The 27,644-nt window shown below is 40.3% G+C and overlaps 1 protein-coding gene across 1 annotated transcript; it reads left to right on the top strand.

Moving 5' to 3' along the window:
* Positions 1-1,594: 1,594 nt before the first annotated feature.
* On the top strand, positions 1,595-26,854 carry grm2b (glutamate receptor, metabotropic 2b). Its single transcript, XM_069536564.1, has 7 exons — positions 1,595-1,759; positions 5,648-5,709; positions 5,786-6,269; positions 19,902-20,739; positions 21,245-22,308; positions 25,255-25,447; positions 26,630-26,854. Exons 2-7 carry the CDS (start codon positions 5,660-5,662, stop codon positions 26,701-26,703), a joined length of 2,703 nt encoding a protein of 900 aa, XP_069392665.1. The 5' UTR covers positions 1,595-1,759; positions 5,648-5,659; the 3' UTR covers positions 26,704-26,854.
* The last annotated feature ends 790 nt before the right edge of the window (positions 26,855-27,644 follow it).

Genomic DNA, 27,644 nt, shown 5'->3' with positions numbered 1-27,644 from the left:
ATATTGTTTTGAAGGAGACCAAAAATAAGTGCTGTTTGGAACATCTTGAAATGCTGTCTCTGCTAAATGCTCTGCCACCAAACAGTATGTTGTGTAGTTAACCTAAATTACCAGTGAGACCAGTGTTCCCACTGCATCACTGTTAAATAGTTACTAGACTGAATCGATACAGTAAGCTCTATTTCTTTTGTGTCAAAAACAAGATTTATAGATTACACTGATACATGGTCATTTCTAAATGATGCAAACTGACATGATGTGATATGGAGAGTCTTGGTTTAGAGACATTTGATCAGAAGGGAACAGGACACTGTTTAACTACATCCTCACACCTTTATTTAGCTGCTGCAAGTACAGAGAAACAATTCTTTAATGGTTGTGATAAGTAATTGTATAATAAATAATAGGCAAACACTAAGGGTCCGGCAAGAAGTAACCAAGGTTCAAGTCTCCAGGAAATCCATGCAATGGTCTCTGAAGCCATGGATACACAACTGTGTTTATGTGTGTACTTATATCTCTGTGAGGACCATATTGAGCATAGAGGACATTTTAGCTGGCCCTCACTTTTTCAAAGGTGTATTTAAAGGTCAAAACTTGCTTCGGGATAGTTAATCAGCTGTAGGTTGGGGATTAAGGTATAGGATTTGTTAGGTTACGATAAGGGGCTAAGGAATGACTGTCTCACTAAGATAGAAACAATGTGTGTGTGTGTGTGTGTGTGTGTGTGTCCTTTCAGTGAAAAGCAAAGTGTGCAACGTACCTCTGCAGCTTGTGAAGTGCTGTGCCACTCAACTGGAGTGTGATTCAGTTTTAATGAGATGGAGGTGAATGAGGAGTTGGCCAGCCTTCATAGAGAGAAACAAAAAAACAACTGATGCTCATTTCTCTTTTATCATTTTTTTCTAATTTTAGCTGGAGAGAGGCAGCGCATTGAGAGTCTATTTGTAGGCTAATGATTTCCTCTCACTGTTTTCCGTTTATCATTAAAAGTTAGACTCACACCAGCAGCTCCACGGGGGATGCGACGGATGCGTCACAGACAGACCTGTGAGAAGTTGGAGACATGGATTTGGGGATATTTTTATTTATGCACCGTCTTCATTCTTTATTCCTCAACATATTCTATTGGTTAAATTAGGTCTCATTATTGCTGGAGTCCCGTGTCGGTGCTGTAACTCGCAAACAAACCCCACATGAAGCACGGGCAGGTTGGGGAGAGCAGAGCGCAGCGCACGGCGTCGACGCGCCGCACTCTTGGCTGTGGAGCGGCACAGAGCGGCCGCATGTGCGCAGCGATCCCACCGCGCTACAGCTGGACTCCTCCTCAGCTCTTATTTTGAAGTCGATTAACTTTCTCATGAAACGCGGCTACGAATGCAATGCAACAAATATATCTATGTTCCACTATTATTTCATTTTAGATTCACTCGCCTCCTGCCACTGTTGGTGGTAAGAGAGGATCCTGGGAGCGTCATTCCCGCCGATGCTTTTGGACACATATGAGCACCCGGGCGGTTCAGGCTGTATCCGTCGTATTGAGCACATCAGGGCTGCAGGCGCAAGTTGGAGAGCTCACACTCAGAGGAGTTAGTCAGACTCGTGCCAGCGCGAGCAACACTTCAGAACCAAGGACAGGTCCTGGCCAACATGCTCCAAGTGCAGCACATCTGGAGCGTGCTCGTCACATGAAGCGCTCCACGTTGGGAAAACAGACCTGCAGTCATCTCCGGCGAGAGACTCCCAGTGCTACAACCAGGTAAGAGCTCATCCATTGATTTGGGAGGGTTCTTTAAAGATAAGCTTCTTTTTTGCCACCCATGTTTGCAGTTTTTAAATATTTGTAACAAAATCCTCCTCATTTGATTCTGCATCCCATAACCTCAACTTAAATTGTAATGCATTCGTTATTATGGTCACGTATTAGAGCCATATGCCGGTGTATTCACTATATCACCTGGCATCTCATCTCAATAACCACCAGCGAAATTGAACTGAACTTTTAATGGTTTACTTTATTATTAGAAGATCTAACACCTGCGTGTGACTGTACTTGCACATATGCAGTAGGAATTCATAAGCAAACTTGTGTCCTTCTGTGTTGCCTCAAAGTCAAAAATATTGCATAATCTAATATAGCCTATTACTGGCTCCTTTCAAGCCAATCACATCATTAGTTTTCAGACAGCACCCTAAAAATATAATTGTATCCTACTCTGAGAAGTAATTGGGATGATTTCAGTTTGTAAGGTTTATGAAAGTATTATTTTATTTTATTTTTTGCAAAATTCCACCTTACACGCATCACATTGTTGTCAGTGAATCAGACAGGATGTGATGTAGCAGTGGGATTTATTTTTAATGTAAAAGGTGTAAGTTAAAGGAGACACACCTCCATGTCTGTGATGAATGTTATTATCAGGTTATTATTAGAAGGTGCAACCCACGGTGCCCAAAAGCCAAGAGACAATCTGTTGTCTGATTCTCATAGTTGCACTTTGTCTCTCAGTGTCAGTTTGTGATGAATACAAATCCAGGTGGAATATCAGCACAGATTAAATCTTTTTGGGAGTCAAACAGGCTGACAACCAGATCTGTCTGTGCTATATTAATAAAATGCTGCACTTGATGTACGGTCAAACTCTCAATCGGCGGGCTGCTTGCCACTGCAGAGGCGTCCTAATTCCTTCAGCTGACAAGTCCAGGTGGAGGGATCAACTGTGTCCCTGCTGGAGATGATGCAGTGATGGGAATCATTAGTGCAGTTATAGCAGCCGCAGTTTCTTTCTTCTTCGCCTGTTTGTCATTAGAGGAAATGAAAGGTCTCATGCTTTGAACAGCTTGGTTAACTTTAGAGCGACGATAATCAAAGGTCATGATGTATGTGCCCCGAGACAAACTGCTGCTTGGCCTTTATAAAGCAAATGCTGATTTAGCGTGTGTCTTCTGGCCAAATGGCTCAGTTCTGCAGCTTCATGTGAGAATCTGTTGACGTGTCTCGTGAATAATGACACGAAGAAGAAAAAACTATGGTGTAAATTATTGTCCCATCTGTGTTAGTCACAGTTTCTGTAAATCCTGTGGGACAAGTGTGTTTATAGGCTCTTATTACTCATCAGGCTTGATGCTTTACATGTCGTGGATTATACAAATTTTATGTCACTCCATGTACGTTCAAGTGTCCAGCATAAGCGCAAATGTGCCGATCAGAGGTGATGGCAAAGTCTAAACGCTTCAGGTGCGATATGTATTGAAATGATATGTGACCATTGTCATAGTGTCAAATAGCACATCATGTTAATGTTGGATTATCACATCAGACATTCATTGAACTCAGAAACCATCTCTACAGCTCATTCTCCACTCATGTATATCTTTGTGTTTCTCCATAAAGACATGTGCTGTCGTATATGTGCCAGTCACCGTCACTGCTGTCAGCGAACTCTGCTGTGGGTCATTACACATTACACACGAGCTATATGCTGCATATGGATAAGACAATGAGGAATGTTCTCTCAAAGCATCTTTATGCTAATGTTGGAGAAATCCTTTCTGCGCCCGGGCAGGAGTAGTAATGCATTAGCTGGTGGTTCAAAGCTGAGTAAAGCACACTAGCGTTTCTTTTTGAACTCGCCTTTCAGAGGGAATATTGTGCGAAGACAGCTGGGGAGCCAGTGCGATTCGCCTGGCTGCTGTGTGCAAGTGTGACAGCCGTTTCCACATCAAGATAGTTTTAATGATATGATCCGGGCCCGATAGAAGCCACTTCACAACTGAGCAGAGAGCTGAGATTTACACTCATGCAAGCTGATAAGACCGCTACCGATTATTAATAAGCGTTTCCAATAATTGGTGGGTAATGTGGTTTTGATGGCTGTATTTCATGTCCGAGAAAGACTTTATTTGCACATCTTAAAGGGGGTTTGGAGAAGCTCTTCTGGACCTCCAACCTCACTTTGGCCCATGTCTGCATAGGCCCGCCTAATTGGCGGTTCCTTATTGCCCCATTAATTCACACTGTGACCCAGTCATAGCAACTAGAAAGCCCCCATCTGCTGTAACAGACAGCACAGAGGAGCAATTAGACTCTGTTGAACTCTCCAACTAACTTTCTCACCTTGGCTCTATTGATAGGGTAAAATGTGATGAGGGAGTAAACATCTGCACCTATACTGTAGAGAGATCACAGATTTGCATCATGACTTCACACTTTAAAACGAGTCATCCTCTTTGCTGGTGAAGGATTCATCAACAGCCTGATGTAATATTTTTTGATCAGCATTCGTTGCACCTTTCCCCTTGTTTCCTCATTGTTGCTCTTTGTTGCTCCGACTGCTTCTTGATCATCACAGGCCATTCTTCAACTGTCCCTGCAAAAACATGCTTTCACACAGCAAATGAACTTCTCTGGGTGCAGCTGCAGAAGCTGGTGTTTTTTTAACCCTACCCCTCTGTGGGGTGTTTCTGCCTCTTTGAGCTTCAAAAACAGGAAACACCCAGGTTGAATAAAATGACTTGACCCATATTTAGGTCTAGAAATGACACATCTTTACATAATTTTGCAATCAGTGATAAAACTGTGAGAAGTAATAGGAAAATCAGCAACAGACTGCCCAGCGCTTGTTAATGGAGGGGAATTGCAGCATGTTGAATAGTTCAAACTAAAGTGAAGCTCTAGGGTTTATCAGAAAGAATCCACTCAACCAAAACAGACGCATGGGGAATTTCTGTTGCAATGCGATGCTGCTGTTGGTTACGATACATCGATAATAATCCTTGGAAGACTTGGTATGAGTCATCAGGGGTCCAGGGCCCCTGATTGAATAAACATGTTTGTTGAAATTGTTTGTATGTTTGATGAATGCGATGAATGACTGCATGCTGAAACGGAGACAAGACGGGTTCCCTCTCTGTGAAACTGAACCGGCTCTCCATCCTGATCAGATGACTCACGGTGAGATCTAGATCTGTAACCTCGACACGATAGGAATCTATATTAGCATACATGTCTCACTGCCCACTTCCCTGCAGTCCAACCCTATTTTTTTTTTTTACCCACCATGTTTCCATGGCAACCCCAACCATTGAGGATATCCACCATCTAGGTGATATCTCAGTTGTAAGCTTGGAAATTACGCTTCGCTGGAGAGGTACCTTAAATATCCATGAATGTTTGATGTGGTCACTCTGTGGCGGCGATAACTCTGTGTTTATCTTTTAGTTGAAGTGGCAGGAACCACAGACTGCAGAGTCCGTTGGAAATAATATCTGTTTTAAAACATAACTCACCTTCCTGAAAAATACAGTATGTCAGGTTTAAAGTGCCTGGTGATATTTGCATATATGCAGCTCAGGTAAGAATTGATAATATAGAGAACTCATAAAAACTGCCCGGCTTTACTCTTCTTGATACCTTGATGTGACTGTTTCGTTTCGTTGGTTAACTCAGTGGGTAAAAACCTGAGAGACTAATGGCACCAATGGAAATCAGTGACAAAAAGCAATAAGATGTCAGCGCTCGTCAATAATATGATCGTGTTATTTCCCTGCTCAGTTTCAATCTCCTGAAAATGCTGTTCAACATCAAAAGATAGATTGATCATAATGATAGGTTTCATTAATTGGGTTTCTCCTTTCATTCATTCAGGAAATATCAAACATGCTGCATCCACTGAGAGACGACTTGAAAGTGATCCCCCTCCTGACTCTGTAAGCCTCTGCTCCTCGTCACTTCAACCAGCTGAACCCTGCTACCTGATCCTGCCATGCTTGTGCTCTGCCCCAGGTCGTTGGCCAACTCTGCCAATTATTGGCCTCTCCACATGCTCCTGCTGGAGCTGCTGATACGAGGAGTCCTGCCCAACATCTCCAGATTACCTCCCGCAGCAAAACGTGAGATCATCATGGACGGGGACTTGGTGATCGGAGGCTTGTTCCCTGTGCACGAAAAAGGTGATGGGATGGAGGACTGCGGTAAGATCAATGAGGAGAGGGGAATCCAGAGACTGGAGGCCATGCTGCTGGCACTCGATGAGATTAACTCCAGTGATCACATCCTTCCTGGACTCCAGCTGGGGGCCCACATCCTCGATACCTGCTCGAAGGACACTTACGCTCTGGAGCAGTCCCTAGATTTTGTCCGGGCCTCCCTAACCAAGGTGCATGATCCAGGCTTCATCTGCCCAGACGGCTCCAGGCCCATCCAAAACGAGGTTCCACTCGCCATCTCTGGGGTCATCGGAGGGTCTTACAGCGATGTCTCCATTCAGGTAGATTAAATGAATTTTATCTCACATGTTTAGTGTGTAGTGTAGAGTTGCATTTGTAAGCATGTACACAAAATAGCTACGCGTGCAGCAATCAATGCAGCGCTATTCAAATTAAGTGGTGTGAAATGCAAAATATATAGATATCATACAAGAAACTTTTTCGCCATTTATTTACAGATTTCTTGGTCCAGTATCTCTAAGAATTCCATTTTTACTGGAGAATACCTGCTGAATAATTTGCTAATGCATGCAATAACATGTTATTTACTAATCAAGGTGGAAAGTAAAGGTAAATAGCAGTTGGGTTGGTGGATGAGCATCTGACTTTCACGCAGGAACCCAGAGTTCATGTTGCCTCAATGACCTTAAATTGAAATCCACATTTTGCTGCCACTTTATTAGGTACACTCAGTTATTATTACTCTGGTCTGCAAAAAATAAATCTCACTTGATGAAGGTTCTGTTCAGATTTGTCTAAAACTATTTTTCAGAAGTATGGATTCAACTGCTTATTTCTGCACTACACTGACAGGTGCTTCTATTCTTATGTCAACCACAATTATATCAATGACTAAAGAACACAAACACTTCTGTACAATGAAATACACTTCAACAGCATCACAACCTTTCTGGAAAATTGTGTCTTTAAAACAGTTTAAACCAAAACTGAGCATTATACCTTTTCTCAAAGATCAGATCTATTATCTACAATCATAGTCTTACCAAAGTCTTTAAGTTGCTTACCCTAACCATAACTTCACCACATTAGACATAACCACAACCTTAACCATACCATAATGCAATCTGCATGTGTATGACATATGTATGAATGTTAACAATGGATGTAAACACTACTGGAAAAGACAGGATCCAGCAATTTGCCAAACTGACTAGCAATATAGTTGGGATCTCTTGGTTTTAGTAATGTTTCAACTCAATACTCTATAAACGCTTCACCCTCTCCAATTAATTTTTAACATATTCAAGGGTTTTACTACTTTTTTTGCAACTTGAAGAACTTTTCTCCTTCAGAGAAAACCTCACACCTAATTTATTAAATCAGTCATTATTCATTCATGCTTTAAAAAGCTTAGAGATGGATAAACTCACATTACTAATCAGCATACAGACTCACACACACACATACAACTCACATCACTAGATAACAACCAAAATGCTTTTAATCCTCACTTCAACTGAGCTGGAGAACTCAGAACAAACACTCAGTTGGAAAAGATTTAGCTTCTGCTGGTTTGAGAATCCAACTTATTCTGTTTGAAGTGTCAACATTCACATGAACTCTGTGGGCTACTTTATTTCAACCTTGCAAAGAAAACTGACCTTTCACACACACATATGAAATGTTGCCACAGGCGATGAGCATAATTATTAATTCTGATTGCCTACACACACCATAATTACCATGATGCACTGGGTGTTAGTGAGACAAAGTGTGTGGGCATAATTTGGCTACACTTTCTAATAACTGCACACACACACACACCACACACACAGTCAATTTGGATTAATTGATTTTATTAATCAAATAATTGTATTATTAGTCATGAAGTGAGTAGCTGTGCCTAATGCTTGGTTTCATCACAGTCCAATGATACAGCTTTCCATACTAAACATATCATCAAATAAAAAGATGGATTGTACCAAAATAGGAGCTCATCCAAAAACAACCTAGATGTTCTGTCAAATATATTTAAATTATTATAATAATTATATTTTCTGAATATTTGGTGTTTGGTGTATAAAAAATGTGTAAGTTAGCAAACATATAAATAACAACATGTAGTTGCTATAAGGCTGAATGTTTCGATGGGTGTTAAAGCTCACTGAAATGAGTAAAGCTTAACATGTGCCGCATGCAACTATAAAACATACACTGTGACTAATAATGTTATATATTTTACACATGACTTACACTAAGCATTTCATGAATATTTCATGTTTATCACCTGAAAAACTGCTGATGACTGAATCACTATTCTCGAACATGCTGCAGTGTTTATGCATTTTAATCACTGTACATACTACTGTGTGGATATGACATTATAATCCATGTGTGAAACTGCTGCTGAAAATGTTCAATTCACAAGTGTGGCATATGAATAATATGAATATCTCTATTTCAGATATATCAGGTGCATATTGTACAACAGGGTTGATTTGAACTTAAGTAAATAATATCAATCTTTTATGTTTTATATTATATATATTTATATTTATAATATTTTGCTCAATATTCAACCATTTTAGGTAATTGATTAACATGTTTTTCAGTATTTATAACACAATATAACCCATATTTAAGAAAATGACAAAAATCTTTTTTAGTTGATATAAGATGTATTTTAGTCCATAACACAATTTAAAAGAAATATGGGTAAAAACAGAAATGTATTTTAATCCATATATAAAACAAATTTAGGTCTATAAATAAAATATTTTACCCCATGTTTAACATTTTAGTCCATATATATATAAAACAATATAAGATAAACAATGGATTTTAGTCCATATCCATGTGTGAAAATGATGTCTCATGCTCCCTGAACCACTCTTTCACAATTTGAGCCCGATGAATCCTGACATTGTCATCTTGGAATATGCCCACACCATCAGGGAAGAAAAAATTGATGGAATGACCTGGTCATTCAAATATATTCAGGTAGTCAGCTGACCTCATTCTTTGGGCACATAATGTTGCTGAACCTAGACCTGACCAACTGCAGCAACCCCAGATCATAGCACTGCCCCCACAGGCTTGTACAGTAGGCACAAACCCAGGTGGCGACATTTTTTTTTTGGCCAGGCAGTGTATGTATATATATATATATATATATAACAATATAAGATAAACCATGGATTTTAGTCCATACACACACAATATAAACCAAATCCTGGTTTATGATTTAAAAAGTTGTTGGTTGCAACAGGACCAAATAAAAAACAATGCTATACAAAAGTTAAAAATAAGACAGATGCATAAAGGCTGAGGCTGAAGCCAATTTATGCCCATTACACTATAAAACTCCTCAAGCATTAACAGTCACCTAAAAGAGAAGTTACCATGTCATTGTCAAACTAATGCTCAAATACTAGTTACTCTTCAGATAGTTTAAACTCGATGATCATTTGTTGGCAAATGTTTGTTTTCAACATTTATTAAAAACAGATTTTTGTTCATATCATCACTATGGCAGAATTCTGACCTTTTTAAAACAATCTTCCACTACTGTCACAGAGTGTTTTTAAATCTTAACACTATTCCTCAAGTTTTATAACCTCCCACACATCAGACTCACATTTGATAAAGATTGACATAGGTGGCTGTTAACCAAATGTATTTGTAATTCTCACAGCGTTCCCTTCGGGAGAATATGAAATAAATTTGTATTTCATTCGTGCTCCATTTCTAGACACTTTAAGTAATATATGGGAACCACTTATTCTTTGAATAGGCTGAGTGCTGCAGCCTCTCTGGGATTCCTTTGTCAGTTTGTGCCAAAACACCAGGATACAATCCAGCCTTAGATAAGTTCTTGCCAGGAGTCTGCAGTGGTGAATGCTCTGTGTCAGCAGGTTGAAGCTGAATGGTGAGTGACACTGCACTGAGCACAACCAACTTACCATGCTGGAATCATAGGGAGCCCTCATTAAACACAGGCCTCCCTCTTTTGGAGGAGGAGGATAATATAGTGTCGTCTTTGTAATGTTGAGGATGCTTTGTTGAAAAACAGCATGTTTTTTAAGCAGCTTGAAAAGGGCTGTCTGTGTGAATGAGTCTACAGCGACCACACAGTCACAGCGATTCCAAAGGAAACTCTTGTGACAGTTTTTGCTTGAATTTGAATACATACCTCTACTAGTCATTATGCTCAAACGTCTCATTGTTAGCACATTCAGTTAGTGGGCATTATAGTAATGAATGGAGCTGTGAGAGCGGTGAGCAGCCCATGGTGGGATTCTTTTTTGAGAGGTCATTGGTTTAAACGACCCTTTTCAATCCCAGAGAAAAAACTTGGTGTTGGTATATTGAGGAGGACAAGTGCCAGCGATGGTCCCAGGGCAGTTTGAGAGAAGCTGCTTTTCCCATCTGTGGGGTGCATCTCCGTTGGCTGGCGATGATGTGTCCACCTGCGTGCGGAGGCTGACGCTGCGCGTGACTGGGGCCAAGGACGAGATGTGGAAACGATGACGGGAGACGAGCCAGTTTCTCCTCAGCCCTAAAAAGGATTCTTTCATAATTAGCCGAGCAGTGTTCAGGAGGCTTTCATCACCAGCTTACTCAAACTGGCACATGTTTTTCGGCCTTGTTCTGTCTTCTCACATTTTAATTGTTGGAAAATAGTCTTAAATGTCATCTTGGATGTTACCTGTACAGAACCTGGAGAGAACCAAGAATCATGACTCATTACTAACAGCCTACGCACTTCACGGCTACGGATTTAAATGGACATTGTAGAGAAATAATTCTCCAATAGGCCCACACTTTCAGCACAAATAACATTTAAAGACAATCTGTATCTTTCAAATCTACAAGTCTATATATACATTATGATAGGCACTTAGAGGCATAGTCACAACCTTTCTGGCACAAATACACACTAATGCACACTGTGCATCCTGAAATTGAATAATTCAACACACAGAAAAAGAAAAAATTATTATTGCTGAGATTCTAGTTCAGGAACCTACCTTCTGTAATGTAACATATAGTGTGCAATACATTAACTGTTTTTCATTTCAAATGACGGTTACTGAGAAGTATCCTAAAAGATTTGTATATGAAAACTTACTTCAAAAATAAATCCTTCAAGCCCATCAGACAAACCCGGTCCTGCGGCTGCAGCAGCTGGGAAGGTCCTCATAAATTCCAGGTCGTGAGAGGTTATATCTGTTCTGCCGTATTGTATATTGATGTTTAATATTTTTGGTTTGGGCTGGTTTATTAAGTCTGCTGAGGAACTGAAGAGGGCTCTGCCTTTATTGTGTTTGCGGCTTCATGGAGTGCATCGGGTGAAGGAAAAAAAAAAAGCTGCTTTGGTGTTAACTTCAAAAGGTTCTTGTTTATCATGTGATAATAAAGCTGAACTCCCCTCAACTCTCCCCTCCTCCTCCTCCTCCTCCTCCTCCTCCTCGCTGTGAAACTGTTATTTTTGAACTGTAAATTTTAGCACATTCGGAGAACATAGCTTGACTCCCTAATTAGCACATCCGAATGTCATTCACAGTGAAGGGAAACATTGTACTGACTAGAAGGCTGGGTAAAGTCAGGACCCACACGGTCAATAGTATTGATTGGATATTGATTTCCAGACGCACGTCTCTTCATCTTGTCTGTCTGAGAGCTGTTGTGCTTTTTCACACGCTATGACAGGAATACATGATCAGTCTTTGCTCAGAAATCTTAGGATGATGCTCAAAATTGTGCAACAGAATCATCGGCCTCCGGACTCAACAACAGTCAAACTTACTGGACTGACCGAGTTTATTTTAAATTTCAAAAGTTAAGTTTCAAAGCTTTAAGAAAAAGCTGATGATAAAGAGCCACATTTTCCACTGATGTGTCTCTGTACATAAAAGTATCTCCAAAGGGTTTATGTTCTAGTGAGTTTTGTTTTTCTGGTGAAAAAGATTCAGTTTTAATTTTTAAGTTTAATTTCGAAGAGCTGCATCTTTGAACAGAGGCGTTGCAACAGAGTAGTCCTAACATCTGATTACGTAAATTCTGTCATCGCCTTCGTACAGGAAACTGCAACAACTCCACCAACCAACAATCACAACTTTCTGCCAGGGGTTTGCTTTGGTTCCCTTGGTCTCTTGTGTCTGGGGCCCCCTAGGTCCCTTGAAACTATCCTGATAGTGCATGTAAGAATATCAACACATGTTTCTTTGTCTCATTGCATTCTCTGTTATGCAAGCACGAGTAATTGTGGATCATATGTAACTCTGCCCTCAGACATGAACGCATGCAATATATGGTCTTACATAAAACACAACTGTGAGCATCTGCTGCTTTCAGTATCTCATCATTTGTGTCGGCCTTTCTTCTCTCTGATTCTCTGTATGTTTGTGTTTTATGTCTGAGGTGTGGATGTGTGTTCCATAGGTGGGCGGGTGTCTGCACATGCAGACGTCATGAGGCTTGTAAAGAATGGTATATATAAAAACATTTCCATGCCTCCACAAAACAATACTTCACATGAGATCAAATCAAAAGACTGACATCAGACCAAAATACTAAAGAAAACAACACCTCATACCATTATCTTCTGTATCTGTATCAAACCGTCTCACAGAAGTTATATTTATACCTTAAAACACAGTTTTTACCAATTATATTGTGATAACAAGAACATGATATGATGAATGAGGCTCTACGTGGTCTCTGTACTGCACCACAGCTATGAGGAGGTGGTTGTGGCGTCACATCTGTGCTTTGGTCTACGTACCAAAATCACTTTGGATACGGTGAGGGAAAGTTTGTGTTTAATGTCACAGTGGACTTTTCCTGTTAAAAACCAAGACCATAATGTTAACTTCATACTGTGAGGGCCTTAACATTATTATAAGTTATTTAAAATGTCCTCATTCGTAGAAAAAGTAATGTATTATTATTGATTCAAAGGCTCTCACAGTCCCCACATTTAAACCCACCTGCTACTGAGTTTTATTTGTGTCTGCACCACATGGCTCACACTAATACATATCCACAAAGATCCATTAATTATCTATGAGAAGTCATTGAAAAGGTTGCAAAATGCTCTTTATGTTAAAAAAAATGGAGGAAAAAGAATCCCACATCTGCCCCTGATCAGGATCCACACTATGGGTTTGTTCCCTTGGTCAAATGTCATGGGAATCAGTTGTGTAGTTTTTGCATAATCCTGCATCTATAAAAGTGATGAACCATAGTGAGAAAAAAAATGATCAAGCTGGAACTGTGGAGCTTTTTCTATACAAATTTAACATTATCGTGCTAAATATAACATCCATGCTAAATATGTTAAACATGCTGGAGAGAAGGAACATGACATATATTCAAGAAGCAGTCACATATTCTGTCAGCAGTGTTATTACTGGGCGACGATTTGAGGGCAAATCACAGGCTGGATATAAAATGAATGAATGAATGGCTTCAACATATGTCTTCCCACCTTAACACATAACATTACACCTCAGTTCACAGCATATTTAAAACTCAGGGAGGTAGAATCCAAGCTGCTTCTGATCAAAAATAATCCTCATCATCTGTGGGACCGATGGGTAGCTGATCAAACGGATGACAGAATGGCACAGGCTATCAAAAGAGCTGCAGCGCTATTGCTATGAATTCTTTTTTTTTTCTCTGGCAGAGGATATAAACAAGAAAATATCAAGAATAACTTGGAGCCGAGAGATCAGGTGGAAAAAAGAAAACAAATGCAAAAGAGCAAATGTGTCAGAGATGCAGAGCTCTGCAAAGTTGTGCCAGTTTCCAATTTAGGAGAATACGACTTGGATGGAGAGAGGAAAGAACTCATATTCTTGTTTATCTTAAATTATCTCTGAGAGAGTTACTAGTGGATATGCATAGAAAATTTAGGTGCGTCTCCATCTCTCCACGATCCACTATAGCGACACATTTATCCTTGATGCTGTTTCCCCTTATGTATGTTTGCATCAAACCTCAGATGTTCTGCTTACATTAAAAGTACAAGAGTGCATTCCTTCACCAACAGTCCCCGTATGAAACCACATTTAAATTCACTGGATCAGGATTTTGATTCGTATCCGCACCAATTGCAAACACACATATACGCTAAATAGCAGTCCCTTAAACCTGTCTGATTTCTTTCACCAAGACCCATGAATAATTCACTGAGAAATCATTATGTTGAAAAACTCCCTATGGCACAATGTTAAAGAAAGTGAAAAAACAAAGTCCGCACCCTCTTCCCTGACCCCCACCACATCCTTCCACCAAGTTGCGTGGTAATTCATCCAGTGTTTTTTTGCATAATCCTGCTAATTTACAGAATGAAAAACAAAAACATAACCTCCTTGGCTGAGATAATAATGGAAAACATTAATCGCCTTTGACTCCCACTCAAGCCTTGTATCACAATAATTACATTTAAATGATTCGATTCTTTTTTACTATGATGTAATCATAACAATTAATTTAAACTGATGCCCCTTTACATGGAAAGATAAAACGTTGTATTTTTTATTAACCTGGGTCGCCTTTATCAGGATACTTATTATTATTTCCCTCCTCGCTGCATTATTGTGTGATTTGCTTTTTATGTGACTGATTTCTTATCTGCACAAATTGAACAAGCTTATTCCCAAATTGGACCGAAGCCAAGTTTGGCACGTAACATTGTGGCTTCTGTTCAGACAACATCTGTGTCTTTTTGTAATCAGATAAACACTCAGCTGTCACTTCAGTGAAAATACACATTCCTGTATCCATGTGTATGTTCGTATAACATAACAGAGATCGTTATTTGTTATTTTTGACACACCATGCCTTGTTTAAGAATTTAACCAAACATCCAGGTTGATTAATATAATCAATAAACCCATTATAATTGTTTGGTCAGTAGAATCTGCTTGCACATTGTTACATGTATATTGGATGTACTTACATACAACCCTGTTCACACCATAGTAGGTTTAGTATAAAAGATTTTGCCGTATATTTGCAGTTTCAATACATTATATTGAACCCAGCAGCCATGTGCACTGTATACGTGTATATCCCCCATTGCATGTGTATGTGGTGCTTCCCTGGTGAATGGCTGAACTGCGGCACTGAGCATCCTGAGGTTTCACTCTACATGTCATCTACTGTATCTTCTATAGGCCTCAGCTTCATAGGGACCCTGGGGAAATACAAATGGACTTTCCATGTAAAGAAAAATCATGACAGACACATGAGTAAGAGACCGTGCCCACGTTCCAGCTGTCTCATGTCTTTCATCTGTGCTTCTACTCTGGTAAAGGAACGCTGGCCAGAAATCCCATAATGCTTCTGCTCATGATGCATCTCTTACACATCTTATCAAACATCAACTACAAACTATAAGCTACAGTAGAATTTGATTCATAATCTTTCGAGTTTAATCTGCCACAAACCTTTTTGTCTATTGATTATTCCACAAACCAATTCTTGACACATGTTGAATTTGTATTTAAAATATAACTATATCAATCTAGTAGTAATAAAAAATAAACAATATTTTTTTATTCACTTTGTAGATACCCCATTTGACTGAAGAGTTGACACAAAAAGCTGGATAATATTCCTAGTAATAATATTTCTTCCCTAGTCCTGGATGACTTTGTCTTGACATAACATGATGTACAGTAATTGTATGGTAATATTAGTCTCTATCTAAAATATTTATGCACTCACTCCATTGTACAGCATGTTTTTCTATTACTGCCTGTAATACAGCAAAAACACTATGACTGGATTGGGTTTAAAGTAGCTTTGAAATGTATTTCCTAATTAATACAACAAAATAAGATGTTAAAAATACAATGTGCTGCTGTAATCACTATAATATATTAAATATAACCTGGACCGTGTCATGCTTATGAGGTCATTAGTCTAATTAGGATTTGCAAATATTCTTTGCATATTAAAACTTGTCCCCACACAACAAATAGGCTCATTCAGTTTGGAGTCGTAGTTTTATGAAACATTGCTTCATGCAGTTAATATGAAAACTTATTCAAGAATGTGCCTTAAAATCTAATCAGATCCCGTTATACAGCGAGGCTGGTGTAGCTATGCCTCTGTGATGCATTATTTTTGGGTTACCATGTCACATTTGGGGACTCTTGAATTTGAAACCAGTGGACCATGAAAAGCATCTCATTTTTAAATTTCATTATTTAGCAGCAGTCGACACAAGCTAAAGTAGAATGTTTTTTCACAAGAGACAGGTGAGGGTAAAGTCTAACACTGTAGGTATGTATTGGTTAAGATTAAAGCTAATGGAAGTCTTAAATAAAGTAGTATCAGCGTAGCACCTACAGAGACAGGACTTAATTAAGAAATGAAAATGCAGGTTTCATGCACGTCTCACGCGTTGAAATCGAATTTCCAGCCTGGTACTCCTGAGCCGGTACTGTGGGTCTTGTCTCGTCTGACTCGTCGATGGAGAGAACAGACGGTTACTGTCACACACTCCAGTGCTGTCCTGAACGCTGCGCTGTCAGGCATCTCCAGGAATCTATTGATGAAGACCAAGAGGAAGCCACCTCATTAACATGCTTGTGTTAGCGGCTGACTCAGTATCAGTCAGACATTTTAACCTTGCTGAATACAAAAACTGTATATGTCCCAGGCAACATAAATGAATCAGTGGCTCTAATCAGGCTTCCCTGTGCATTAACACCAGAAATCATCACATCTCTCTGTGGGTAATTTGATGTGACCTCTACCCTATATTCTACAAGAAACACTGGAACGGACTACTGCTGGGCGCAGTGCGCTTGTCTAAATACATCATATTTACTGTATTCATCCCCTCCAGAGCTTCTAGTGTCCCTGCGTTTTCTGTCGGCTCCTGTCTCTGGGGTGTTTTAACTAACGGAGGTTAAGCACATGGCCACTGGCAGTTCAGAGTTAATGACAGTCATTTCTGACTCAAAACAGTGTGTTTGTAATCCCATGTGGTATTTATATGTTCTAATGGTATAGTAATATATGTTTAGATATTCTTTACTTTATATGAAGAGTGCCCAAAGCGATGAAAATATGTTTTTGTATACTTCCATGATCAGAATGGCTGTGCTGTCTCTCATGTCAGAGTGTAAGAGCCTTTTTGAAAAAGAAAAACAGAGATTACGAGGAAAGGGTCGTTACAGTACGTGAATAATGTATACAAATAGAAAATAAAGTTCTTAAAGAGAACGTTTTATTATTATATTATTACAAGAATTAAAAAGGAAATAACCAGTAAGGACAACCCATGGTCGTTTCATTCCTTCTGAATCCAAAACCTAGATAACGCATCTGATTGTGATTTGAATATCACACAGGCATAACAAAGGATCATCTCACAGTGGACCACTACCAGACATTTGCTCTTCTGCAAAGAGGCCATTTACTTCAAGTCTGTGTGGTTCTTTCTTACAAAACTTTTCAAATTCCTGATACTTATGATAATGTGATGTCGATGTACCAAAAGATGAGTATTATTTGAATTTTGTTGTTTGTGATACTAGTTTAACTAACGAGAAGCTCAACATTCCTGATTTCACAGTAACACAGGCTGATTTTCTGATGCCCCCCCCCCCAGAATCATGACTTTATTCTCATAATATTACAACCTTATTCTCAAAATCCATAGTTTTTCCCCTTAAAGTGGCCTGATACTTTGTTGTAGCCTTTTTTTATCCACTTGCAGAATTTCCCGTAGTAATTTCCTCTATCTGCTCTTGATGCATCCTATGGAAGACGTAATATTTGCTAAATATTTACGACTTTGACTTGTTTTTGGTGCTGGCTAAAGGGAATCACCAAAGTTTGTGTGAATGTCTGTAAATCATTTCAATCCACCCAATAGGTTTTAAATGATATTTCAGGCTGATTCTAGGTGTTGAACCATCCAACTGTCCAACATTTCCATCCCTCCAGCCTCGCTGCCTGTGAGGCTAAAAAACACCGCCGAGTTACATGTTCAGGACGGGGACGTCGATAGGGACACGGAATATGTGAAAGTAGAATTTGTGATGTGACGTAAAGGATTGTTTACTCTATTAAAGTTCTAATGGGTTTTAATGAGTGAGTAAGAAGGGAGATTTTTACTGTAAGTCAGTGTGAAAGTGGAATGTTCCAATTATATCCGTTGGGATGCCACTGTTTGGAAAAGCCTCCAGGCATACAGTGATGCCTGAGGAAGGAGGGAGTCACATTGAAGCTCATGGGTATTCACTAATTACCGCTGCATCTCACGAGGAATCCTGCAAACTGTCAGGGTTTCACCAGCTCTCATCATCATCGTCATAGTTCACTGTGTGTGTGAAAATAGCTGCTGTGATTTTATGTTGTGTCCAACATGGACAGTTTTCAGTCAGAAATGATCCCCCCCGGTTAAACTCGGCCCGAGCCAACACCTCTGCAAGCCAATCGATATATTTGTCTGCAGAAGTGGGCGTCGTGACTTCTGGAAGAATCTGCCTTGAGACTTGGACGACTTGACTGAATGGCCTTAATGTGAGAAAGCAGCAAAACGCCCTGATAAAATTCTCTGTGCCATTGTTGCTGTTGTTATCTGACATTATCTGTGATGGGGGCTTGTAGCACTAGCTGCTGCTGCTGCTGATGTGGATCCCTGACAGAGTAAACAGGTTGAGATAGAGGAACATTGAATTTGTTGCTGTTTCCGCTGCCAGTTTCTGTCACAGAGCTGAAGCACATCTGACAAGAGCTGTGCGCCTGGATAGCTCAACTTCAACTTGATATCTAGAAGTCAAAAAGCAAAACGACTCAAAGATGCAGCATTTTGTTGAAAAAGTAAATCTTAAAAATGTGTACCACGGTTATAGGACAATAGAGGATGAATTTCATAAAATGAAAGTACTGCATTTATCTACTGCCACAAAACACTCCCACCTGATGTTTACCATTGGCCGGTTTGAATGCCAATTCCAAACATTTTACCTAATCGCTTTTTAGATTATCTGGTTGGGGGAAGGAGACGGGGTTAGGAGTTACGTTGGGGTTAAAACGTAGTTGGGTCATGAGGGGCCGTTTAAAAAAAGCACATGAAAAGTCCCTCATTACAAAAATAATTGATATGTCAATTTTCCACCATAGACAGAATAAAAAAATAAGTTAATAAAATAATAATTAAATTCTTATAAAATCTCCCTGGCTGTTAAACTAAGAGGATGAGGCATGTTAATACGACTGCAATAGTAAATGATAATATAAAATGCAAAAAGGAATATTTAACGTAAAAATAGTTAAACTATGTAGAACATCCGGAGTTAAGGTTTGGCTACAAGTTACACCCTCACACGTTCCGCCCGTGTCTTGCAGTCTGCAGATAGACCCTTCTGGACAAGAATTGCATACACTAAGAGAATGAGACACATTGCCTGACCCCCGTACAATGAGGGGATTTGTGGGGGGCTTTTGCTAAACATGGTTTGGGTGAGCGGTCACTTTAAATCAATACAAGGTTAACCTGAGTGATCCCCTTTTTCCTGTGGTGGAACGTTTCTATCCTGAGGGAAGTGGTCTTTTCCGGGATGACTTTGCCCCCAATCCAGAGGGCACGAGGGGTCGCTAACTGGTTTGATGAGCATCAATATTATGTGAATCATTTGTTCTGGCCTTTTGGACTGAGGCATTTGACAGCACTCTCCACCACCATCGTCAAAACACCAAATGTTTTACCGGAATGATGTTTCAGTAGCAGGTGCACTGAAACTATTCATGGAACTTGTTTTGAAAGTGCAATAATCTTCACAAACACAATTATCAAATAATGCTCAGGCCATTCTTGTGAACAGAACAGATGTCAGACCATGTTTTCAGAGGTCTATTAAAATATTGAATAAATCTTTGGAAGTATGAGGTCAAACCAATGTTTTCCTCTTGTTCTCCAGGTCGCCAACCTCCTGCGGCTGTTCCAGATCCCGCAGATCAGCTATGCTTCCACCAGCGCAAAGCTCAGCGACAAAACCCGCTACGACTACTTCGCCCGCACTGTCCCCCCTGATTTCTACCAGGCCAAGGCCATGGTTGAGATCCTGCGTTACTTCAACTGGACCTACGTCTCAACAGTAGCCTCAGAGGGTGACTACGGTGAGACCGGCATTGATGCCTTCCAGCAGGAGGCCCGCGCTCGCCAAATCTGCATCGCCACTTCAGCCAAGGTGAGTCGCTCCATGAACCGCCAGGGCTATGACAATGTGATCCGCTCCCTGCAGCAAAAGTCCAACGCCAAAGTAGTCATCCTGTTCACCCGCAGTGAAGACGCTCGTGAGCTGCTGGTGGCTGCCACTCGCATGAATGTCACCTTCACCTGGGTGGCCAGTGATGGATGGGGAGCCCAGGAGAGTGTGGTGAGGGGCAGTGAGAGCGCAGCAGATGGAGCTTTCACCATTGAACTGGCCTCCTACACAATCAGAGAGTTTGAGGACTACTTCACCAAACTGAACCCGTACACCAACACAAGGAACCCATGGTTTAAAGAGTTCTGGGAGCACCGCTTTGGCTGCAGCCTCCAGGAGCATGGCTGCAGTGAACGCAGCCTGCGAGACGGAACTTTTGAGCAGGAGTCCAAGATCATGTTTGTGGTAAACGCTGTCTACGCCATGGCCTATGCCCTGCACAACATGAGGCAAGCAGTATGCTCCAACACATCCAAGGTCTGTGACGCCATGAAACCAGGTAACGGCAAAAGGTTCTATAAGGAATTCATCCTGAAGACCAAGTTTGAAGGTAGGAACAAGAACTAAAGGAAACAGAATGCCTGTGTTCTATCTACCGTTTTTCATGTAAATTGATTTTTAAATAGCTAAATTGGATTAAATGAATTAGATTTAATGCAGAGCAAATGTAGGTTACAAATGAGCATGGAACTGGATTAAGACTTCAAATGCATCCTCCATTGAAAAAGGGGTTTGTAATTATTATATTATTATATTATGTAATTAGGAAAATTAATATTCCATGAATTAACTTGGGGTAATAAATGGGAGGGGGATTATTCAGTCCTATATCTATGATATGTTGATAAATGAAAATTCCCATTTAGATGATCATAGCAAGAACCTGAGAGATTTTACAACATTTTACTCCATCATGTGGCAGGATTGTCAAATTTTTTATTGTCATATTGTTTTTTAATCATACATAAATTACTGTAAAACATGCAGTAAGATAAGTGCTGTTGTGGCATATGGTGGTATTTACACTAATTTATGTTAATGTTGCTTCCTATCAGCTCCGTTCAGACCTTCAGACACAGAGAACATGGTGCGCTTCAACTTGGTTGGTGACAGCATCAGCCGCTACAACATCTTTCATTACCACAAGGAGGATGGTAAGTTCATCTACAGGAAGGTTGGTTACTGGGACCATAACCTGACCCTGAACACCACCCTGGTGCCCTGGCGTGGTCTCGTACCGCCCACCTCCCAGTGCAGTGACCCCTGCAAGAAGAATGAAATAAAGAGCATGCAGCCCGGAGATGTGTGCTGCTGGATCTGCATCTCCTGTCAGCCCTACCAGTACCTGCAGGATGAGTTCACCTGTGCTGACTGCAGCTTCGGTCAGTGGCCTCTGGGTAACTTGACCGGCTGCTATCACCTTCCTGAAGAGTACATTCGGTGGGAAGATGCCTGGGCCATTGGGCCTGTTACCATCTCCTGCCTTGGTATACTGTGCACTCTGTCAGTAGTGGTCCTGTTCTTCAAGCACAATGAGACACCTGTGGTTAAAGCAAGCGGACGTGAACTCTCCTATATCCTGCTGCTGGGAGTGTTGATGTGCTACAGCATGACCTTCATCTATATCGCCAAACCTTCTACAGCTGTTTGCACTTTACGTCGACTCGGCCTGGGCACCTCGTTCGCAGTGTGTTACTCCGCCCTACTAACCAAGACCAACCGCATTGCTCGCATCTTCAGTGGGGTGAAGGACGGAGCCCAGCGGCCGCGCTTCATCAGCCCGGGCTCCCAGGTAGCAATCTGCGGCGTTCTTATCTCCTGCCAGCTACTCGTGGCCATCATCTGGTTGCTGGTGGAGGTGCCAGGAGTTCGGAAAGAGGTGGGCCCTGAGAGGAGAGACGTGGTCACCCTCAAGTGCAACAGCAGGGACTCCAGCATGCTCATGTCTCTCACCTATAACTGCGTCCTCATCATCCTCTGCACTGTCTACGCCTTCAAGACGCGGAAATGCCCAGAAAACTTCAATGAGGCCAAGTTCATCGGGTTCACCATGTACACCACCTGCATCATCTGGCTCGCCTTTCAGCCCATCTTCTATGTCACTGCCAGTGACTACAGGGTAACTAACGCTGAAATTGTTTCTTCTGAAGTCAGTTGAGTATTTATAATTTATATTTCTAGAAACTGCACAAGCCCAGTGCTGTGGAATAATGTAAACAAGGTTTATAAATGACTTTCCCTTGTGTGTTAAAGAAAAGGTGTCACTTTCACATTCCATTTGATCACTGTCACCCAGACTCATGAAAGAATGAGCTTTCTTTTCATGTGGGTTGACGGATCTTTCAAGACGAGAACAAAGATTTGGGGGACGGACGAGGACTCAAAATACTGATGGAAATAATGAGTGTAAAGCTGATTCACTGAATCACAGCATTACTGAATGTTTTAGAAAATTAAATGTTTAAAAACCTTGTGACCTGCTTCACACTAATGACAATAAATTAATGGGATGAACATGCAAAACTACTACACTCGTTTGTGAAGCTGCAGCAGGACAAAAATTGGAATATATTTATAGCTGCAAGGATGAATTAATGTGTTTGTCCATGCAGCGCAAAGTACAACAAATAAGACTAAACATCGGGCACAAAGCTGACAGACCATGTAAGTTATGAGTGCTCGTGCCTTGGGCAAACTCAAGGCTTCTGCCGCAGCATTCGACCAGGGTGTGCAACAAGGCTTTTGTTGTGCGAACAGATGTGGGGTGGTGGTCTAGGTTCATACAAGCTTTATATCATCATGGGGTACCTTGGGCTTTTTCACGTCTGCAGCAATCAGCCTTCCTGGCACCCAAACCACGAACTGAAAAACTGCCCATACCTTTCCTGAGTCCGAATTACATGAGAGCAGCTGAAGATTGTGGAATATCGGGCTTTATGCTGGAGAGGCAGCATGCGGAGCGATTGGAAGCACGAGGTTTGGCAACGCAACAGAGACCTTGCTACTTTGGTTCTGTGGGACACAAGTTACAATGGGAGGTTCAGTTGCCACGTTTCAAATTAGGGTTGGATAACACAGACATTCTAATGAGAGATCAGCTTGGTTGCCCAGTGAATCATTTAGAACTCATGGACACAGACATGTTCAGAAGGAATATTTTTATTACATTAAAAGTAAATATCCTGCAATATGTGTACTATACACTGTTTAATTACACATTCATACCTTTACTGTTATATATTTTTCACAGAGTAACCGCAGTAAATTAAAATACTAAACTCATAAAAGACATAGACCATGTGAAATGAATACTAAGATGCCATTTGTTCAAGTTAGAAGGAAAATATCTGTTGAAAATATCAAGTTAATAATAAAACCAATCATAGAAATGTAATGAAAAAGTCACTAACTAAGGCATTAAATAATTTTTAAAGTGTAACCTCATTCTCTTTGCCTTCAGTGTTCAAGTAAGAACACAGTAGTCTTCAGTGCCACAGCATGTCTGATTATTGCTTAATAATTATTTGTGGAACAAGCTGTTAAATGGAAGTAGCTGCTAGAAAGACATTTTGCAGCTGAAAGAGATAAGGAGCTGCAGACAGAAGACAATTGAAGTCATGTTAGCCGCAGTCCTGCTGGTGTTTTCATTACTTATTTTTGAAGCAGAAATGTGTGAGGACTTCTCATATTTCTGCACTGGAGCCGTACTGATGTATGTTTAGGAGGGATTACACTTCATGCTGTGGTTCTGCAAATAGAAGTTCCTGGACTGCAGGGGTAACCAGTGGGGTGGGAAGAGGAAGATGACCCCAGCAGTCAGCTCACATTAGCAGCTGAAATATGACTAACAAGACCCGGACTTTCCAGGACTACCAGCTGTGCTTACCCCCACATCCTTCTTCACATTCTCATATTCATGCACACAATGCACGATTAGAATTGCTAACATACATAACTGAAAACTTCACACATAATTGAAAAGGGAAATGCGGATGATAATGCAAAATGAATGAATACATCAAATATAAAATTGTTCTTAGGTGCAGCAACACTGTTCATGTGGAAAAATCAATATTTGCATCTATAGAACTAAAGACTACACAGAAGTTGTTGCTATTAATCATGAACTGAAAGATAATCGACGTGCAACACTGATGTTTTTGCATCTTTCAGCTCATTGTTTAAGTCGATTTGGTTCAAGCTCAGTGTTCATTCAGCTGCAGCCGGCAGTGAGAACACATATTGTTTATTATCTTCATAGCACCGAATAGCAGGTAGACAGACAGGAGGTAAAACATGAGTCAATATCGGAATTAAATTTACAAGTTTCTTTTAAGGAAATGTTTTAAATGCAAGATTTTCACCAAATCTTAAACAGGCCATTGTTTGTTACTGAACAGACTTAATGAATAAACTTTAAAAGTTAAATTAATTGGTCTGTGTTGTGTTCACAGCGAGTTCCTGCTGCTCTTTAGCCAAAGTCAACAATAATATCTGCAATGACTTTTGACCAGAATGCTAAGTTGAAGTTAAAATGTACCAACAAAATACCATTACTTATTCATTCATGCATTTTTTGGTGAACTTGAAGATGAGTTTGTGACTCCCAAACGTAGCCGGCAGAGAAGGGAGGAGGATTTTTCAGTGTGAATGTCAAAAAATTATGAAACACTTCTTCAAGGTCAACGTGGCATTTTCAGATTGTTCAACTAATGTTTGTAAAGAAAATTCTTTAGAGAATTATTTAAATGATTTATCTCTCATCAAAATAACCTTCTGTCGATTGATGCACAGATTAATCAATAGTTACAGCTCTAATACACAAGTACAGTTGATGCAGCAAAATCCTAAACCTTTCTAGATGTGGGAGTAACCAGAGCAGGAGAGAACTGTGGTGAACTGGTTTGACAAAAACAAGGCTCCAGCCAAGTAACAGGTGTGTTTGTGTGGGTGGAGGGGTGAAGGAGGCCTTTGAAGAACCTTTATTAAGTCCTTTGAAGAGATAAGACAACAGCCCGAGTTCAGACTGACATATTTATTATCACCCACTCGTCTCTCATCCCAGGTGCAGACCACCACCATGTGCATCTCCGTCAGTCTGAGTGGTTCCGTGGTCCTCGGCTGCCTCTTCACCCCCAAGATCCACATCATCCTGTTCCAGCCGCAGAAAAATGTGACCACGCTCAGAGTCACGGCCAACCGCTTCAGCGCCACAGTGTCCGCTTCTGCCTCTGCCCCCAGCTCCAGCTACTCTAAAGGTAGCCACAAGCACCCGCCATGCAGGGGCGTTGCAACAGGGTAGACAGCAGGTAATGGCCTGGGGCCCCCAAGCTTAGAAGGGGGCCCCCCGAGAACGGTTGATTGTGGTTTCAGTTCGGTTTGGTTGGGTTTGCTTTGATGTAGGTGCCAGAGGCAAAAAGGCACCTGGACCATTGAAATCTTCCTGATGTATATTAAGTTATTTTTTTCCCAATTTCAGCTGCAACCTGATACCTAGCAGCAGTTTAGGTTTCAAAAGTAGATATGACATATGTCATATCAGAGCAATCAGCTGAATTGCAACCACTCTGTATAAAACACAACCAAAAGTTGGAGCTGTAGAGTATTGCCACATGTTGCAGATGTCTGAGTTTTTTTTCAAATTACTTAATTAAACATAAATACAAGCAATGAAACGTGAGAATGGAAACTTGACAATATTGAAAGTTTCTTGCTCGTTTCTCTGGTTTTGCATCACCCCGGCCAAGCAATTAAAATCCAGTCATTATATTTCTTTTCATGGGAGATGAGTTTTATCTATAGCTTATTAAGAAACTGACAAATAATTCACAATCTGTTTAAATAAACACACAAAAGTTTACATAGTGCAGTCAGTGTGCTTTTTCTTTGTTTCAGAGCTAGATGAGTTCTAACAGCTCGTTATAGTTGTTCAATTTAAAGGCTTGCACAAATGTATTTACTCATCATGTTGGACTTAAAAGATTTATTTTGTCTGTAATGAACCTTTGAGGACTGAGAAGTTTCCAGAGGTTTTACCTCTTAAAGATGTAAAACTTATACATGTATAAATACATCAGTTCTGTATTAAAAATTATAAATGTACAAATATTGTTATATATTATACCTGATTATTGTTACTGGCACATCCATTACTGCGTATTTTAATCTCCAATGTCATTTTTTATAAACTAGTAACTTAGGTTCCAAATTAATGTAGAGGACTGAAAGTATTTCCTTATCAATGTTTTTTAGTTGTGTAAAGTAAATTAGTAGTATTTCAACATTACACTTATAGTATTTGAGTAGATGTTAGTTACTCTCACTTTTAAAGCCCATGACTAACCATTGATTTTGCTCGTAGCCTTTATCTCTGGTTTACAGTTCGGTTTCCAAGTGGAAAACCTCTCTCCTGGCTAACACTGCTATTTCTATTCCCCCAGGATCAGCCTCTAACTACGTGCCAGCCGTTTGCAACGGGCGCGAGGTGGTGGACTCGACAACATCCTCTTTGTGAAAAAGGTTTCCTCTCTAAACACGAGAGCATCCCCCCCATCAGTCATCCCTTCCACAAACATGGCGGTGAACGACGGAGCACCCTCGCCATCCAACATGCTGCGGAGAGATAACTCTGTCTGGGGCTTGGCTGACTGACGGTGGTAAGGGTAACTCCTTACTGTGAAAGCTAAACGATGTTCCTACAGCGAGCAGTTTGTATGAAATGTAAAAGCCTTTTTGTATAGATTTAATATGCTGTGATATCTTTGGTTTACAGATAGTTGTGATTAAATGCACTGTGCCTTGTCCTACAGTCTTGTTGTCAAATGGGTTGTTGTGAAGCAATAGTGGTACACAAAACAAAAGGCTGTTCTTATCTTGTCCTTAGAGTGCTGTGAATCTTTCCAGATGTTTTTAGACATTGACAAAAAAATGCTATGAAATAAATTTCTGTTAAACAAAATGTGATTAACCTTAGTGAACGTGATGAAAAACTAGACAACTACACAATATAAAGGATGTGTTAATGTAGACTGGTGTGACATTGTGTGCTTTCTTGTAATTTATGTAAATAAAATGTTTTTTTAATATTAAAAGATTAATCATCGCAGTGTCTGGGATCACACTTGCAATTATTAATACTACCTAAAATAAATGCTGCTAATTAGATGAGCTTTTTGCACTAAAGGATTTAGTTTTCATCTTCAAACCCAATATAACTAAATCTGAAGCCTGCGCAGGCTTCAAAATGTTTGACTGTCAAAGTGAAAAATATGGATTTTCCCTCCTAACATTTCTGTAATGTAGATGTCATTAATAAAACCATCATATGAACAAGTGAAAAGGAGAGTGAAGCTTCCGACAAAGCCCCAGAGGACACCTGCAGGAAGACTGAGAAAGCGCAAATGCAAAATCAAACAGGCTTTAATATCAGTTAATGGATAAACAAAGACCTGAAAC

This window comes from Paralichthys olivaceus, chromosome 2 (assembly GCF_024713975.1).
Source record: "Paralichthys olivaceus isolate ysfri-2021 chromosome 2, ASM2471397v2, whole genome shotgun sequence".
NCBI classification, from domain to species: domain Eukaryota; kingdom Metazoa; phylum Chordata; class Actinopteri; order Pleuronectiformes; family Paralichthyidae; genus Paralichthys; species Paralichthys olivaceus.
Note: the sequence above shows the minus strand (reverse complement) of the source record. Positions and strands in the feature narration are given on the sequence as shown.